Source organism: Marmota monax, unplaced genomic scaffold (assembly GCF_021218885.2).
Source record: "Marmota monax isolate L192 unplaced genomic scaffold, Marmota_monax_Labrador192_F-V1.1 WCK01_AAM20220418_F8-fsc00070, whole genome shotgun sequence".
Classification (NCBI taxonomy): domain Eukaryota; kingdom Metazoa; phylum Chordata; class Mammalia; order Rodentia; family Sciuridae; genus Marmota; species Marmota monax.
The window spans coordinates 7,834,845-7,853,539 of NW_026692116.1; the positions used below are offsets into that span (position 1 = coordinate 7,834,845).

Below are 18,695 nucleotides of genomic sequence, written 5' to 3' on the forward strand. Positions count from 1 at the left end.
GGTTTCCACCACACTCTGTATTTCACTGGATATTTATCTTCCTATTATACTCTTTCTTATCTTTTTATTTCCATGTCAACTCTTCTCCTACTGCCATGCACCAGATTTTTTAGTAAACTAAAGTACTACCACCAATGAAACCAATGAATTGGTAAAATATGCTTTCTAAACCTTATGTGTCCCTTGATCTAGAAGGTCTTTTTGGTTTAATCAACTTTTCTACAATATTTATCAAAGGCTTACTCTATGGCAGGCAGTGTGTCCAGATGTTAGGAACTCAGTAATAAGCAAAATATATTTTGTTTATTTTTTTAATTTATTAATCATTCAAAAATTGCTTCTTTATAACATTATTTTTTATTAATTACATATTAATATATTGAAAATTATAATTATTGCACATGCCTTTTCCTCATAACTGTATTGAGGTATAATTGGTATATGAAAACATAATTAATGCATATAATTTGGTGAGCACTATGATTTGAATATGGTTTGTCCATACCAAAACTCATGTTAAGGTTTCAGTCACACACACAAAAATGTATACACACAAAGTTTATTTCTTTGAATTTTATGTATTCATTAACATGTTTTTGTTTATAATTATTCTCAATATTTTGTGTTTTAATTTTTGGACTAGTATTAAAAATGATTTTTGGACCACCAATGTAGCATTATAATATTCTGTGTTTGTCTATATTTTTACTTTTCCCACTGATATGTATACGTTCTTATAGTTTTGCATTGCTATTTGTGATTATTTGTTTTAATTTGAAGAATTTTCTTTTATGTTTCTTGTAAAGCAGAATTAATGGTAACAAACTCCTTCAGTATTGTTTATCTGGAGAAGTATGTATATAAAATAATATTCTCTTGATGTTTTCAAAACTGTTGTCTTTGACTTTGAACAATTTAGTTATGTCAGTATAAACTTCTTTGTATTTAATCCTATTTGGTGACTACTGATCTTAATTAACTTAAATGTCTATTTTCTTCCTCAAATTTGGGAAGTTTTCAGCCATTAATATTCTGGAAATCCATGTTCTTCCCATTCCTTCCTCTCTCTTGTTCAAGAAGCCTTTCTTTATGCTTTTTTTTTTTTTTTTTTTTTTTGGCTACTGTGAATAGATAATTTCAAATGCCCTGTCTTGGATTTTAATAATTATTTCTCTTACTTGATTAAGTCTACTCTTGAAGCTATTACATTTTTCCATTCAGTCATTATTATTTAGTTCTAAGATTTCTGGAGGGTTTTTTTTTCCTTGCCTTTGTTTTTATTTTATACATATTGTTTTTCTTGATATCTAGTTGTCTGTCCTCTTGATGTTCAATGAGCTTTATTTAGACTATTATTCTGAATTATTTGTCAGGTAGTTTGTAGATGTCCATTTCTTTAGAGTGAGTTACTAGAGATTTATTAGTTTCCTTTGGTGATATCATATTTCCCTGATTTTTCATCCTTCTTGCTTTCATATCTGCACATTTGAGAAAGTCATCATCTACTTTTAGTCTTTACAAGTTGGCTTCCAAGGGAAAGTCTTCATGAGTCAGCTGTCATGGAATTCTAGTCAGGTCAACTTGCAACATCTGCAGGTGGGGCCAGTGTCCAGGGTTTGATTTTAGGCAAATCTCAATGACATTCGGTATGGTTTGGCAAGGCCATCAGGAAGGGCTTCCCATTAAGATACAATTGGCAGAAGCTGCTTTGTGTTAAGGCAGGGCTGCTAGCTGGACTCTGTGGTTGGGTGGGGCTGCAAGCAGGACTCCCTGGGTGAATGAATTCCCTGCCTGGGTTCCACCTTCATGCATGGCTGTCAGGAGGGATTCTTCTGTCTGAGGAAGCCTATCATGATTGCCTTGGTTCAGTGAGATCATTGGTGTGAGTTTACATGCACCACAAGATCTGTATTCTACTCACTGTGAGCTCCATCTTATTTCCCTGTTCTTTGCTGTTAACAGGGGTTTATCCTTGGCAATTTGTGAGAGAAAGCAGAAGTGGGCTCCTTAAGCAGTGCCTCAAAATGTGGACAGTTGAATATGTGCCTTGCCCACCCTCACATTGAAAAAACTGTGTCTGACATGATCCTATTTTGGCATGGTGCTGTACCTGCTTGGAGAATCAATGATGTGGAAAAACTGTTCTCTTACCCCTTTTAATGTGTTTTCTCAGTTTTTGTACTCCACTGGAGGTCTATAACCTCTGTGTTCTAATATTTTCACAAAGACATTCTTTCATGTTGATCATGTTAAATCAGTATTTCTGTGAGTGGGCTAGTAGTAGGATTTTCCCTGTTCTACTATTCTATCTTTCTGAAGTCACTCACAGAGTCTTCTTCCTCACAGCTTGCTGACATCATTTGTTGATATCTCTCACTAGTAAATTTTAATCTCTTGAATTATATACTACAGTGTGAAGATAAAAAAATGAGGGAGAATAACAAAGAAGTAGAGGAGGGTCTACGTGTGCATATTTTCATGCGATTATGTATGTGCTTGAGTGGCTTCTCAGAAGTAGAATACAGAGTATGTGGGTTAGGATGAAGTATGGCTGGGAACAGGGGGAGTCTATTTTTGGTGGCTTCTTCAAGAAACATCTGAGTAAGTGGAGGAGTAATACATATATTAACAGATTAATAAATAAAGGGGTCAATTTGTTTACCAACTGAACTATAGTAACAACATTGTTTTGTATTACATTCCAGTTGTTGTATTTTAATTGTTAAGATAATGGCATGTCGACTACTACTCCCAACCTCTATTTCATACAATTCAAAGGGTCTGTTCAAAGGATAAAACAGAGAATTTTATGAAATTGCTTTAACTTAAGACTTCCTCCCAAAATAAAAAATAGCATGTTGACAAATTTTTTAAAGTGTCAATCAAGAAGGTAACGATTGCCATATTCAGAGGACTTTGGGCAAAGGTGGTGACACTGCTGACAAGATGTCAATGACTAGAGTCAGAAAAGCCTGGTGACCATCACAGGGTGGTGCCTGACAGCAAATCCATGTAACACAAAGGAGTCTATATGATCAAAGAAAGAATGATGAAGGTAAATAAAAGAAGCTGACATTTAAGAAAGGTGACAGCAGTGATGTTAAATATTAAGACTTGAAATAAAAAGCTCAAAATTGTAAGTCAACAACATACTAGCCAACACCTGCCTTTGTGTTAAATGATTAACTCTTGTATTTCTGGAAGAAGTCTCTGAAATAGGCTAAGGTGAGGACAGGACTCAGGGGAAAGACCTGTGCATATTAAAACAGGTTTAAAAAATCCCTATTGTAAAGGACGGTTGTGAAAATCAAATGAGCAAGATAACAAAGTACTAAAGTGCTTATGTCCATCCTTCCATTTTTATGTTAACTCTACCCCACCATTAAGCACCAGATCTTTTGGCAGTCCAAGTAATCTATCACCAATAGGACAAGTGATTCTATTCAGTTGGTTTCCTTAACCCTGTGTCCCCATAACCTAAAATATTTCAAAACATATCTATTTCTTCAACTGCATCTATCAAGTGTTTAGTTATTTCAGGTGTTTTAATGGTTAAACTTCAACCATGCAGTAAGCACTATTCTAGGCACTGGGGATAGCAGAGAGAACAACAATGACAAATAAGACTTGTACTACAGACCCTGGGCATATTATCTGGCACAGAATAACTGGTCTGTGGGAGATGATTTCAAATGAAACAAGGAAACAAGGTAAATTTTGAGAACTGTGTGCATGTATTACAAAACGTCTAATACTATCTCCATTCAGAAGTAGAATTTTGTTTACTGGCAGATTTATCTAAGTATTGTATTTTCCACTTGCTCAGTTAGAACTCAAACAAAGATGAATTAGTATGGTATAATAAAGAAGAGTAAAGAAAAGTAGGGCTTAGAATTGAAAACCTTAGGTTTTAGCTCTGACATTACTATTACCTAGTTCCAATACCTTAAAAAAGGCAATACATCTTCATCTTTTATTGACCTTTATCACTCTTGCTTTGAACATAAGGAAATGCAATTACTCTTCCCCCACCACTCCTGCTTTGGAAGTTATTCCTGACTTTATCTCTTTGAGTACCTTTGACATCCTTCCTAAAACCCTTTCAGATAATTATATTATTGTTCTATTCTCCTGAGTTAATTCTTATACTACTTATTGCTTATTCTTTTAACATCTGCATCTCATCTTAACTCATTTATTCAGTGGTTGAATTAAATAATCTCCATGGTCATATCCATCTCAACTAAATTAAGTACAGTGTTTCCAATTTGTAAGATAGGAAAAATGATAATCCAAAGGCAAAATTTAATTCGAGTGCTAAACACCTAAAATTAATCAGTACATAATGGTTATTGAATAAATTAAGTTCTTTATTTTTAACTTAGATTATTTGGGTTTTAGAACCATACAAAATTGTAATGTCTAATATTTCCTTAGATGAAAATAATGATACTCAAGGTAATGTATTGGTTACTTTAAAAGCTATAAGTCATTGAGCTGGAAATTCTACTGTGATTACATTGTTCTGTCTCAGAGCCATAGTGAGAAACCCAGAAAGGCAACACAAAGTCAGGACCCAGAGTCAGACTCTCGACTTTCAGGCTTCCATTACACTACACAATACTGGATTTTTTTTTTTTTTTAAATCTGGTCCTTTACAACTTAAGACTATAATTTAATTTACTAAATCACTAAATGCAGAGGAACAAAGCTCTGGTCAAAATTATGAATTAGGATACTTTGCATCTGGATTTTTCTCAGCAAGCTAATGGTTCTCTGTGCTTTGTTTCACTGTGATTTGTCATTAACTCCAAGCCCTAGGCATCAGAGCATGGGATGCACAGCATTTATAGTCCATTTGGACCTAGTGACATTGCGATGGCTACTTCTTCCATACACCATCAAGATACACTGAAGTCCCCTGTGGCATGGATCAGATTTTTCAGATCTGATTATTATTTCTGCCCATTCTAATCTTGAGTTATCTCTGCCTGAAGTAGCAATCTACTGCTGTATTGGTAAGGAAATATTCTGCTTTTATAGAGACAATTTTATTTTAAATTACTTTTCAGGTCAAATACTGCCATTTAATAAAAGTTTGGGACCCTATACAAAGTCAATAAAAGGCATTAAAATTACTTATTAGTCATGGTACTTTCTTTCCCTATCACCAACCAGATAGTTTTGTTTGATAGCTCCATTAGGTACAAGCTCATTCCTCATTTTTTCCTTGATTTCCTTTTATAACAATATAGATGTTATTAAAAAGCAAATCCCTTCATACTCAAAAAGCTGCACATTATTACAAATAGAATTTTTAATAGAAAAGTGTCAAGTTGCTGATGCATCATAATTATTTTAAAACATTAGCTAGGGAACACACCACAAATTAACCTGAATATATTATCACAGAGGTAAATTCTATAGCCATTGCTGTAGAATTTATTATATGTTTATTTATAAGCAGCTGAAATGGAATTCATTTTTCAATGACTGTAAGCAAATCCAACTTTACTACTTGCCATTGCAAGGGATAAAAATGAGATGACATGCATTTCCAATACTAGTTAAGTCTAAAGTCTCAGTTTCCAATGAGACTGGACTAAAGTCATCTTGACACTGTGAACTTGACGAAGTGGAAAACTTGGTATGGAAACAGCATTTAGCCATGACATACTTCAATATTATTTTTTGGAGGCTATTACTGTCTCAAACAGAATCCATTATGATTTAAAACTGTCTTTTTATTGATATTCTTTGTTTTTCAACCTGACAGTGGCCAATGATTTATATCAATCTTCTCTTAACATAAGAATTAAAGAGTTTGCAATATATCTTAAATTGAAGGACACTTTTTCAATAAGTCTCAAGATTTTAATACAGCTGTCATTTCAAAAGCCTTACCTCTTCTCAGTTGGAAAGGGTTTAGAGAAGAAGTCAGCTCAGTTGATAAGATTGTTTTTATCTGAAGCAGTGGAGGATTCAAAAATTAGTATGACATATCGATGATGCCTTTTTTTAAAAGACATTTTTATTCTTTAAGTGCAAAAACACTGCAGTCAGCTGTCAATCATTAACCACAAAATGAAGTCCTTTGCCTGGCCAGGATATTTGCAACTATACCAATGCTGGTAAACTAACCACCAAATTATAGCCTTTTCTCCTGCCTCACCCAGATTTCACAGGGGCTGCACACCCAAATAAATGCCTCTTGGCTACCCATTCATCTAACAGCTGGAAAGATGACACTTGACATTTGGAAACTTTCCTGTGAAGATTGCTGCAAGGCTTTCCCATTAGCTTCCTGGTGAGACTGTAAGGTCGAATAAGCTGCCTCAAAACCTGCAAAGGGTAACGGAAATACTCTAATATTAAGCCTGTGCAATTTAAATTTCTAATTCTCAAATCATAGTTCTTCAGATATTGTAGAAATCACTGGTATATGTCAGGGCAAAATAATGCCTTTGAAGATGTGGAATTAAAGTGATATTTTAGGCAATGAAAATGATAACAAGTGTCTTTTATTCAAGTTGGGACAGAAGATCTTCCAAGTAACAGACACTTGGACATAGATAAGTTCTTGCAATTTCGTCTTCTGAATCCCTACCATGTTTTTAGCAACTTCTCATCTTGGTCCAGAACAGAAATCTTTAATATGATGCACAATTCTTACTATTCTTTAGTTTTTATTATCCTCTCACAAAACTAGTAAGTTAGCTTTAAAATTCTTCCAATCCAGCATTGTAGGTCCATTTTGAGAATCAATGAGCCTAATATAAAGCTAAATTAGTAAGTATGATATTATGAAGGAAATATTGTGATCATATAAATATTTCTGCCTTTTAAAGAGCCCAAATGAGGAAGTTTTAATAACTCGAGTATTCATTAAAGATTTTAGAGCGATAAGAGTCCTTATAGAATCTCAAACCCTAAAAATGGGAAAAAAGTAAAGGTTGAGTTTTTTATATAAATACACATAATTCAATTACCTTTCATAGCACTAAACTTTTTGCACTGTACTCAATTTTTCATTCTCTACCTTCATAGTGTCTTTATAATTGTTCTTATCTGTTAACTAAGAATTTCTTAAGTGAAAGAATGACAAGAAAGAACAGGCCTCCCTAAATATTCACATATGTCCAAACATACAGGAAAATAATATTATAATTAAAAAGGAAAAGGAAACATTAAAAGATATTTGCAGAAGATCACTGAAGAAACAGAAGACATGAATGATATAACTCAATTTTGAATTAGTCATCATCTGAGTATGTAATCACTTTTTAAAAGTAAATTTACAAGGGCTGAATTGTACCTCATTAGCAAAAATGACAGGTAAAGATTATTATGGATACGCTTGTCATGGCCCCAAATCACAAACCAACACCAGCATAGACCTAGTTTTCCCTTACCATTCCATCAACAAATCCATGAAAAGGATTAGCTCACAGGAAGAAGGTGGAATACTTAGAAATGACTGGAATCTTTCTCTTCAAAATAAAATCACAACTACCATTTTGTACCCACTCTACTGTAGGTCTATAGCATAAATTTGTCTCTGTGTGGTACTGAAATCACAAATTCTTTTCACATAGCCTATTGAACTGCCATCAGAAGGTAATGACTTTCTGTCACTTTTGACCTGGGGCAGATTTGAACCAGTGACCAAGAGGTTAAAGGCTCTGTATCTCATTACCAATCCCCTGAGATACCTAGTTTCCTCAACAACTAGTGATTCTTTTATGTCTGAATCAAACAAGAAGAAAATACACAAAAACCTCAAGCACTAGAAAAGCAGGTTGATGGTGCATGGAAATTATGATATATTGAAGAACTTTAAACACCTATTTCAAAATATGCCCATATACTACATACAACTGAGAAGAATCATGATAACTGATAAAGAACTTCCTTATCACCTTCATTAGCATATCATATAAGCATCACTGTTAGGCTCAAAAACATTGTAGAAAGCTAAAACTGAAGTCACCTGTTCTTGGTGAGCTGACAGGGCTAAAAATGATTCCTCAGATCTAGTAAGATGCCAGAATATTTATGTATGTTTCTTGTGTGTCCTAAGATAATTATGCTATGAAAATCAGTCATAATTAGTCATGGGGGGTTAGGGGGTTAAAAATTAGGGAGAATAATATAGATTCATAAATGAAATAATAAAAACAGTATCAGACACCTTAGCATGGATACTTACTATAGAAATATAGCATATTTGAGTAAAGGATAAAATTTGTAGAAGAACAAAAAAAGTATCATTTAAGAATGTGCATATATGCATATTTTTGTACACAATAGAAACATTAAACCTAAACTAATAATTTTGTTATTGAAAGCTAATGTCAAATGCTGGCTGCTAATAAAGAAAATTCTATAATCATTCAACTTCACTATTCTGTAAGTAAGTAGTCAATGACTCCTAAAGTCACTGTGCACATAGTTTACTAAAACTTTTTTTAAAATGCTTAAAGCCCCAATGCCTCCATCCTTACACTTTGTATTTTTCTACAAATATTTGATTTTCATGGAATGGATTTCACCCAGAAAAAAATATGGCTTCTTTTCCTTTTCCATTCCTATCCGTCTTTTTATAAAGGCTCTATATGAATTCTTTCCTTTATTTGAATTTCTTCCTCTATGTATTGATTCTGTGTATATTCTTCCACTAATAAGATTTGTCTTTTGTCTCTTGATATTTATATTTCTACCTCTACAGCTGCTTTCATTGCAGCAACATGTAAATTTAGTTGACCTTTCCACTGCTGGTAATAAATATTGTGGTTTCATAACACTGCTTCTAAAAGATAGGGAATTTAAACCAGCATTCTTAATAAAATACTGATATAACTAAAGGATCATCTCCTGATGCAATCAAACCAATGAGTTTGGAGATTATTATTTCCATATAGATCAAACTTACTTGACAAAAATGCTCCAGGTTTATAAGAGCTCCTTCTCAGAACTACTGTGCCTACTCCTGAGAAAATGAGCTCCTGGTCGGGGATTAGAATTTGGAAGAATTTAGCTTGTTTTCTGTCTCCTTTTTGTTTTCTGTGGGAGGACATCACATGACAAAATATACAGTTCTTTTCTACACTTTTTTTGTAAACAAATCTTTTTATATGTTAATACCAGGAGAAAATAAGTGCCCAGACATCAGAATGATGTATTTTTGTATATTAATAACATTTGATATTAACTCTTCAGTTTGGCACCTTTGTTAAGAAGAACCTGAGGTCCTTTACAGATCCTTAGCCAATTTGATTGTACCTAAGACTAACTAGACTAAGTCCTTCTCTCCTTTTCCTCTGGGAATTCCAAAGGATAGCCAATGAATGTGGAATGTTTAAAATCAGAAAAGCCCCATGTGACTACAAACGTTTTACTCCCACCATTGAGTAGTGTGCTTATCATGAGTTAGTTGTAGATTCCGTACTTTATATGTGTTGAATATATACGTAAATAAATATTACATAAATTAATGAGTCATGTGAATGTGAAAACATACAGGATTGAGCCTATGAAACCTAAGTTGAATATGTTCAAAAGATAAAGAGAAGTTAACAACAACAACAAAAATTGCTGTCAATTTTAGTGTGCACTAAACAATTGAATTGACTGCACAACAACCATTTGGAAATCCAGAAAATTGCTTTGTGTGTTCTTTGAAGGTCTTGATCCACTTTTCAAAACAAAAATAGAAATTGCAAACAACACATTACAGATAGGTATAGTCAAGATACACAATAGAACACCAACTATTTTATTCAAAAGACCTTGGCCCTCCATTTAAATAAAAAGGAAAATGAAAATTTATCTACATGCTTTAAATCAAAATGCTAAGCTTAACAAATATGCAGATCCTTTACAAAATCACTACCTTAACTTTTTCTTAATAACCAACTAATTATTGAGTTTGTTTCATAGGATAACAGAACTTTTATGTACTTTGGTGTCTTTAAATGAATGTTCTGGATTTGTCCAATTTATATTATTAATGAATGTCCTGGATTTACCTATATAATTAAAGTGCCTTATTTTTACCCTCAATTAACAATTTGATTTAGGTCTTTAATCATACAGCTAATTTTACCTCTATTTGCTTCCTTTGGAAGTTAGAAGATGTGGTATGTTCATATTCTTAAATTTTCTTTGTCCATTTAATCATTCTAGTTAAGGTATATTTTTAACCAGAATAAGTTACATGCAGAATCAGGCCATCACCAATCACAATCTTCTAATTTCTCCAGAGAAACTCTCAAAGTTCTAATGCATTATTACATTTTTAAATTTTAATACATGCACAATGTAGGGGAAGATGTCAAGGACTGCTACTAATTGGCAAGAAGACTAAGAATCCAGAGCTCAATAGTCCCAGGGAAACAGTTCAGTAAAAAGGATAATAATAGACATGTGTGGGTTCAAATCCTGGTGACTTTGCTGACAAGACCCTGACCTCACACAGGTGCAACCATTTTAGGCCTTATTTTTAAAACTGTGAAATATAAAGAAGGATATCCACTCTACATAGCATTGCAATTAAAATAAAATACAATGTACAACAGAGGCTAAACAAATCATAGCTGTAATTACAACTGACATGTGAATATACAAGGTTATGTATATACAAGGTTATGTTCTGAAGAAGACAAAAATAAGGTATCACTTCTTTCATGAGCCTTCTCCAATAATTTTAGTCAATGTTGGTCTCAGGTCCTTGGCAACCTTTAACATTTTTAAAATTTATTTTTTTTTAGTTGTGGAGGGATAGTATATATAGACATAGATAGATAGTATATATATACATATATATATATATATATATATATATATATATATACTATATAAACTATATAACTATATAAATATAATTATATATATATATATATACACACACACACACACTCTATATTTATTTATTTATTTGTTTGTTTGTTTGTTTGTTTATTTATATGTGGTGCTGAGGCTGGAACCCAGTGCCTCTTATGTGCTAGGCAAGTGCTCTATCACTGAGCTAAAGTCCCAGCCCCAACCTTTAACATTTATTGGTTAAGGTAAATTTAATTTTTCATCACACCATAACATGTATTTCTCTGTCATTTTCCAAAGGATAATCGTTGAATTCAAACATCAGTATTAAACTCCTTAAGAGGAAGAAAAGGTTGATGGTTAGATGTTGCTAATTTTTTTGCTAGTACAGAGCTTCTATGTATCCATCTATCTAAACAATACACGTACATATACTCACGCACACAGTAGTTAAATAAATAGACCCATTAGACATATACAAGATAAATGTTCACATAAATTTTAAAATTTATGGAATTTTTTTATTTAGCTATGGTCATCTTTCAGTTACATACTTTTTCTACTGTCAAACTTATCCTTAATATTCAGAAATACTTATTCAAGTGATAGGAAAAACTCATATATGCGTACACTATACCAATATCATATAACTAAATGTTATTAAGGCAAAATAATATGGGATCACTTATAGTACATGTAATTTAAAGAAAAATAAGTAAATTGTTTTTTTAAATACCTTTATTTTATTTATTTATATGTGGTGCAGAGGATTGAACCCAGTACCTCATGTGTGCTAGGCAAGCACTCTACCACTGAGTTACAATCCCAGCCCTGTAAATTTGTTTTTAATAATGTATTTTATTATCTTAAAATGTTTCATGTATTGAAGAAGAAGGAAAAAGAAGGTAAGTGCCTTCATACACTATGAGCTTTGACAGATTTTAACATATGGTATATTTATGTCAGTAGTTTTTCAAAATTATTCTATTTTGATTTATTATTTTAGTAATATAAAATAACAATTTATGAAGGAAAAGTTGACAAATTGGAAAATATTTTTCCCACAATAATAGCAGATCTGACACTATCAATTCAGCATAGAAATGATTTGAACATATAACATAACTCAAATTAAAATTATGAACTAGTTATACTCATCCTGTTGTAGCCTCAATAAAATTATACATTTTTACTACGATTTTCCTACATATTCCCTATGTTCAGGGTCTCTTCCTGGACCATGTCTTTTGGTGAAATCAAAAGAAGCAGGTGCACAGGTGCAAGGTCTATGGAGCAAGCAAAGAGCACCTTGGTGACAATTCTTAAGGAAGGTACTCTTTCTTTGAATAGCAGCAGCACCACTGAAAGTCCCACTGTCTGTTGAGTGGAGCATGGTCTGGATTTCAGCCAGCTGGGACCTTTGTCTGGGTCCTCCTTGGGCAGTGAGCATCCTATAAAATCTCATCCAGCAGCTCTCTTTAAGTTTTAGCAATTCTCATCACTAATTACTTCTAAATTTTGTTCTTTACTTGTACTGTAGTTTTCGTGAAGCCTTTGTTGATTCCACATCATGAGACCCACATCCAAAATGATAATTAGCTCTTCCAGGCTAACTCTGTACCTTTACCATTTTGATGATTCTGTTTATATTATATTAGACCTATATTTGCACAACTGATTTCTTTACTAGTCTGTAACATCTTTAATGCCAAGTGTCATGTTTTAATTCACATTTACAAACCTAGTAATTTGTTCTATTGATAAAAGACAACACTTTAGATATTTTTAAAATTAAAGTTGTAAGTGAATCCATGTATGGATGACACCATGGACAGAGTGATAGATGAATGATTTATGGATGAATAATTGAATGGCTAGACAACATGCTTTTATTATTACCTGAAATAGCCTGTTTCAGTTTTCATCTGTTAAGATCCTAAACTTTGGGTTTCTATTTCATTATTTTTTGGGGGGTAGAGGAGAGTACTAGGGATTGAACTCAGGGACACTCAGTCCCTGAGCCACATCCCCAACCTTATTTTGTATTTTATTTAAAGACAGGGTCTCACTGAGTTACTTAGAGCCTTGCTTTAACTGAGGCTGGCTTTGAACTCGAAATCTTGCCACAGCTCCAGAGCTGCTGGGATTAAAGGCATGTACCACCATGCCTGGCTATTTCATAATTTAAAAAATAATCTTAATAATTTTTCTGATCATATTTTAATCTAAAGGAAATTATCTTTAAATAAACTACAATAATAAAACCAACAAACAAATATTTATAAATTAGGCACATAATCTTCCCCATAACCCAATAAGATAGCAACTTTAATTAACACTGCTTATTTATTAATATATCACTTATTTACTCCTGAGAAGATCATGCCCTAGAGGGACAAAGTAACTTGCCCAAGGTCACACAGTTTGACAATATTAGCAGTGGTTCTGAAATCTGGTCTTTAATTTATAGTCACTATAATATACCTCTCCTCATTAATTCATTTTGGTACCCTCACAATGTCAAGTGTTGGGCCCAACAGCTGGTACTCAATAAGTGGTAATTGAGTAAATTAACTAATGAAATTTAAGTGAAGCTCTCTTCAGACAACTATGGGAATTGTTGAAATACCTACGTGGATGTCTTTAAATAATCACATTTATCTAAAAAGCATATTAAAAAGAAATTCTAAGCACCCAATTGCAGTGATTGCATGCATTAATTCATGTTATAATGTGTGCATTAATTCATTCTTAAAAATATACTATCTAACGTTACATTTTCCCCAAAACATACTGATGTAAAATATAAGAGTATTATAAGCCTTCATTCACAAATGCACTTCATAAATTATAAAAGTTTTTCCTAATGAATACATTTGTAAGAAAATACTATTTGTAATGTTACTAAGCTATCATATAACAAACCCATTAGTTTTAACTCCTACTTAAATTTATTTAAAGTGAATTCTTGCTCTGCATATTTTTCCTATTTAATACTTGAATACATTCTTATTTTGAGGACATAACAATAACAAGTGTGGTCACTGGCTTATGTAGAGACAGATCAGTATGCAGGCTTCATTCAAGAGTCACACTAGGAAGTTGGTGTTACACACTACTTGGAAGAGGAAGCAGAGCAAACCCAGAAGATAAGTAAGGTCCAGCTAGGTGTTGGGTGGAGCAGGTAAAAGGCTCAGATCCAAGGCAAATCTTGATTTGCTGGGCGAAACTGAAAGTGGCATCACAAGCTGAGGAGTTTGGGCTTCATCCTGAGTGGAAAGGGGGAGCCACTGAAGGATCTTCAATGAAGAAATTATGATCATGTTTTATTCTTAAAAGATGGCCTGGCTGAAGGGTGGGGACATTGCACTGAACAGTGGACAAAGTGGAGGTACTTTCATGAGAGACAATGGAGACCAGAACTACATAATGACATTGCAGATAGAGAAAAGTCCCGCCTTGTCTCTGTGTTCCCTTCTTGCCTTACAGCTGCTTAGCACTTTGAATCTAACATCCTGGCAGGAAGGTGAAAGTGTTGATCCTATTTAACAGAGATTTTCACCTACCTTCCATCTCTACTGGATTTTAAAATGTAATCCAATGCTTAGTTTTACAAATGTTAATCCTTCTGCCAAATCACAAACAGTTATTGACCATCTATTTTTTTATTTTATATTTCAAACATTGGCATCTCTTGCAACATGTATTTTTAAAGCATGTGCATGTTTTTCTTCATCAGACTAAGAGTTTATTTTCTTTCATAAGTGGAAGCTAAGTAAAATGCTGGTTCTTTTTTGTTTTGTTTTTTCAGTGCACATTTATCAGATTCAGGGAAGTTAAAACATAACAATGAACTCAAAAGAAAAGCTCCATTAAGAATCCTTTAATGTTAAAGAAAAGTTGACTGGAATATGCAATAGTGATGACTAGAGGCTGGGAAGAGTAAGGGTGAGGGGGAAGACTCGGGGGTGAGATAATAGGTACCCAAACACTGTCAGATCAAGTAATAAGTTCTACTAATCTATACACATCACAGTGGGGGGAGTAAAGTTCACAACGATATATTTATGAGAAACTGGAAGACAGGAGTTTGAAGGCTCCAAACATTTAACGATAAGATGGAAACATTAAGTATCCCAATTTCATCAGTACATATTGTATACATGTGTTGAAATATTAACTCTGTACTTCATAAATAGGCATAATTATTAGATGTTAATAAAAAATTTTTGAAGTGCCTAAGAAGATAAATGTGTTAACTATCTTGATTTGATCATATATACTATATACATGTATCAAATTATTTGTACAAATTTGTACAAATAAAATATTAATTTAATTTTTCTTTTAAAAAATAGAGTGTAGTGATAAAAAGAATCCATTAGAATGATAGTCATGAAACATTACAAATCTATGATCATAAAATATATTTAAGTATTCTCTATGTATTTTTATTTAAAATGTATAAACATATATAATATTTAGAAAACTAAAGCCATCATCCACTGACCCCCTATTCAATATTATCCTTTCAAATCTCCTTAGAATTTCTCCTCTCCTACCATTGTCACTCTTGTAAAGTGAATTCACACACTCACTGGGCTTCTTCCATCCTGACATAAGACTCTTTATCTCATCCCCTGATTCTACTTTCATTCCTTCAAGGAGCTAAAAGGCAGCTTATTGAAATATCTGGTAAACAAAAAGTGGTAACTCCACACACACACACACACACACACACACACACACGCAAAGTAAAATAAATGTACACAAGTCTTTACAGAGATAGAATTGGCAAGATATATACAAGAAAGAAAAGAATAAAACAAAACTTAAATAGCATGTACATACAAGTGGATAGTAAGAAAAATGTATGTGCATACACACTGGTGTAAATGTTTTCAGTGTGCTTTCTTGGTAAGTACCTCTTAAGGAGACTGTCTTTTCCTACTTTCTTTCATGAAATTATCCTATTAATATATTAATAAATGTTAAAGTTCCATTTGTTTGAAAGTTTGTTTTAATGTTAGCAAAATAAAAAGCTATCAGCCCTATGTTGATTCCCAAGTTGGTTTTGAACATTTTATTAGTTTAAGAATGCAAAGTCTAAGGACTACAAAGGTAGATTTGAATGTGGGAATCAGCAAACACGCTGGAGGTAAATCAGGTTTGGGAATACATATTTGGTTCAAAATTAGTGAATTTATAGTGTACACAAGCATCTACATGAACACACATGAACATATCCAGTGAATTTTAAATATCAGTTAAATATGCATGTCAAGATGTCCAGATGTCCAGGTATGTGAAGATACCTGGATCATGCAAGAGAATGTTAGCTGGAGGCAGGGAATCAGGAGAGATGAGATTGAAATCCTTGAGAGCACTCTGAAAGTAACCATAGAATGAGAAAATAAAAACACAGATGATGGGCTGGGGTTGTGGGTCAGTGGCAGAGTGCATGACTCGCACATGTGAGGCACTGGGTTCAATCTTCAGAACCAAATAAAAATAAATTAAAAAAAAATAAAGATACCAAAAAAATTTAAAAAATAAAAACACAGATGATAAGTCTGGAGACAAAAAGATCAAAAGGAATCAAAACAAGGAGACCATCCACTCCCAGTAACTGTCTTTAGTTGTTTCCTTTGTGTCTGAAAGGCTGTGGAAATTGTAAAAGCACAGCGATGCTATTTGATTATTGCAAAACTGCAACCCAAACCAACTTATTTCCTTCAGCCCCCATTTATCCATTTGTTAAAACTGCATTCTTTCCCCCACCCCTATTGCCTGGACTAATTTAAGTTTTAATTTAAGTTACTTTTGAGTTTTAACTGATTTTTAGGCCATTTTTAAATTTAAGATTTGATTGCTTACTAAATCATAACTTTGTCTTTTTTCCCCCCAAAACTCCCTTTATGCAATACTCATTCTTAGAACCCCACATTTCTGAGACATTATGCCCCAGTCTCAGTATCTCAAGCCCCATTCTCACAGAATAAGGTGTCAGGAGGCAGGTTAATCAAACATTAACAGGATGGTGAAAATACTACTATGCCTGGCCCTACATCACTAAGTGGCCCTGCATAAATTACAAAAGTAGAAGAAAAACCAGAATAGTCTTGGCAAAGAGGAATAAGTTCAAGAAAACATGAAAGACAAAGTGCATTTTATTTTATTTTTTTTTTTTTTTTTTTTTTTTTTTTTTTTTTTAAAGAGAGAAAGAGAGAGAGAGAGAGAGAATTTTAATATTTATTTTTTAGTTCTCAGCGGATACAACATCTTTGTTTTGCATGTGGTGCTGAGGATCGAACCCGGGCCGCACGCATGCCAGGCAATCGCGCTACTGCTTGAGCCACATCCCCAGCCCAACAAAGTGCATTTTAACTTTAACATGTGGAAAACAAAAAGACAGAAGGTGGGAAGACATACTGTTAGTAGTCTTTCCTGAATATGAAAGAATGATTAAGAATTTTATCAGCAGGACCTAGGGAGGGTGATGCACACCTGCAATCTTAGCAGTTTAGGAAGTTGAGGTGGAGGATTGCAAGTTCAAGGTCAGTCTCAGCAACTTAGCAAGACTCTAATTTAAATGAAAAATAAAAAGAACTGGGAATGTAGTTCAGTGGTAATGTACCTGTGGGTTCAATACCCAGTGCAAAAAAAAAAAAAAAAGAGTCCAAGAATTTTGTCAACAGAAGCAAATCTTTCCAGAAAAATTTCATGCAAATGAGAGAAGTATCAACATTTAATTGAATTATAGAGTAAAATAAAATAGAGCATTTGGTCAAAAAATAAGAGTAAGATCTAATAGTTTGGGCTTTTTGCCCCAAGACCACACTTACTGTACAAGAGTTGCTCAACTTTAACGTTTCATCATTCTTATATTTATCATTTTATCATAAAACTAAATAGTTAAAAAATTACAACTGAAATTCATAAACTGTTTTCTTTCCATTTTGGTGCACACAAATTGGGAAATGGATAGTACCTTATCTATTCCAAATGGACAACCAAATACGTTTTCTGGACTGTGAAAATCATTATGAATATAGATTCTATTTCCTATCATATTGTGTATGATCAAATTTGATAAATATAGTATCTATGTGTTTATGACATTGAAAATACTTCAAACACAGCAAGACTAATGGCCTCATGGCATCCACAAGTAGAAAAGCATAATGGATTTTCAATCAACTACATTTCTACTTTCTAGTCTGAATTTTTAAAGTTGTATTCAAGTAAATATGTATAAACATATTTCATATATACTTATTGTATACCTTATAAACATTTTCATATAGATGAATATCAAAAATAATGAAAAAGCAACTATCCATTGGAAAAAAAAGACCCACTGAAAGTGATGACAAATGCCTACCTGTATATATTTGTGAATGTGCCAAGAAGCTTGCTTTCCATCATTCACTGACTCCACTGTAGTGTTAGCAGTACCAACAATATCACCACCTGCAAACACCCACGGTTCACTGGTTTGCATAGTTTCTGGATCTACTTCTGGGAGATCCCATCTGTTAAATTTTATAGGACTCAAGGCTTCTTTCACTAGGAAAAGAAAAAAAATAGCAAAAGACAACAGGCAATGACTAATCTATGCAGCACATATTAATAATTTGAAAATTATGAAAAATTATGATTTAATTATTATTCCAGGGATTCAAGCAACTGTTTTTAATGGACCATAAAAATAGAAAGTTAATGAAATATTGGAGTTAACACACTCAAAGTATACTGACTTAGCCTACTTGAAATATACCACATATGTAGAAATGAAAAACCACAGATTTGGGCAATGTTTCACATCTAAGCAGTACTAGATCCAAAAAGAAATAAAGTACAGTCTTTCCTAT

The 18,695-nt window shown here is 33.1% G+C and overlaps 1 protein-coding gene across 1 annotated transcript in view; it reads right to left on the bottom strand.

Moving 5' to 3' along the window:
* The window catches only part of Dpyd (dihydropyrimidine dehydrogenase), an 822,495-nt gene that overhangs the window by 427,759 nt on the left and 376,041 nt on the right, over window positions 1–18,695 (bottom strand). Inside the window, exon 12 of the mRNA XM_046462335.2 lies at window positions 18,206–18,390. Within this exon, the coding sequence (XP_046318291.1) occupies window positions 18,206–18,390 (185 nt within the window). The remainder of the gene's footprint in view (window positions 1–18,205; window positions 18,391–18,695) is intronic.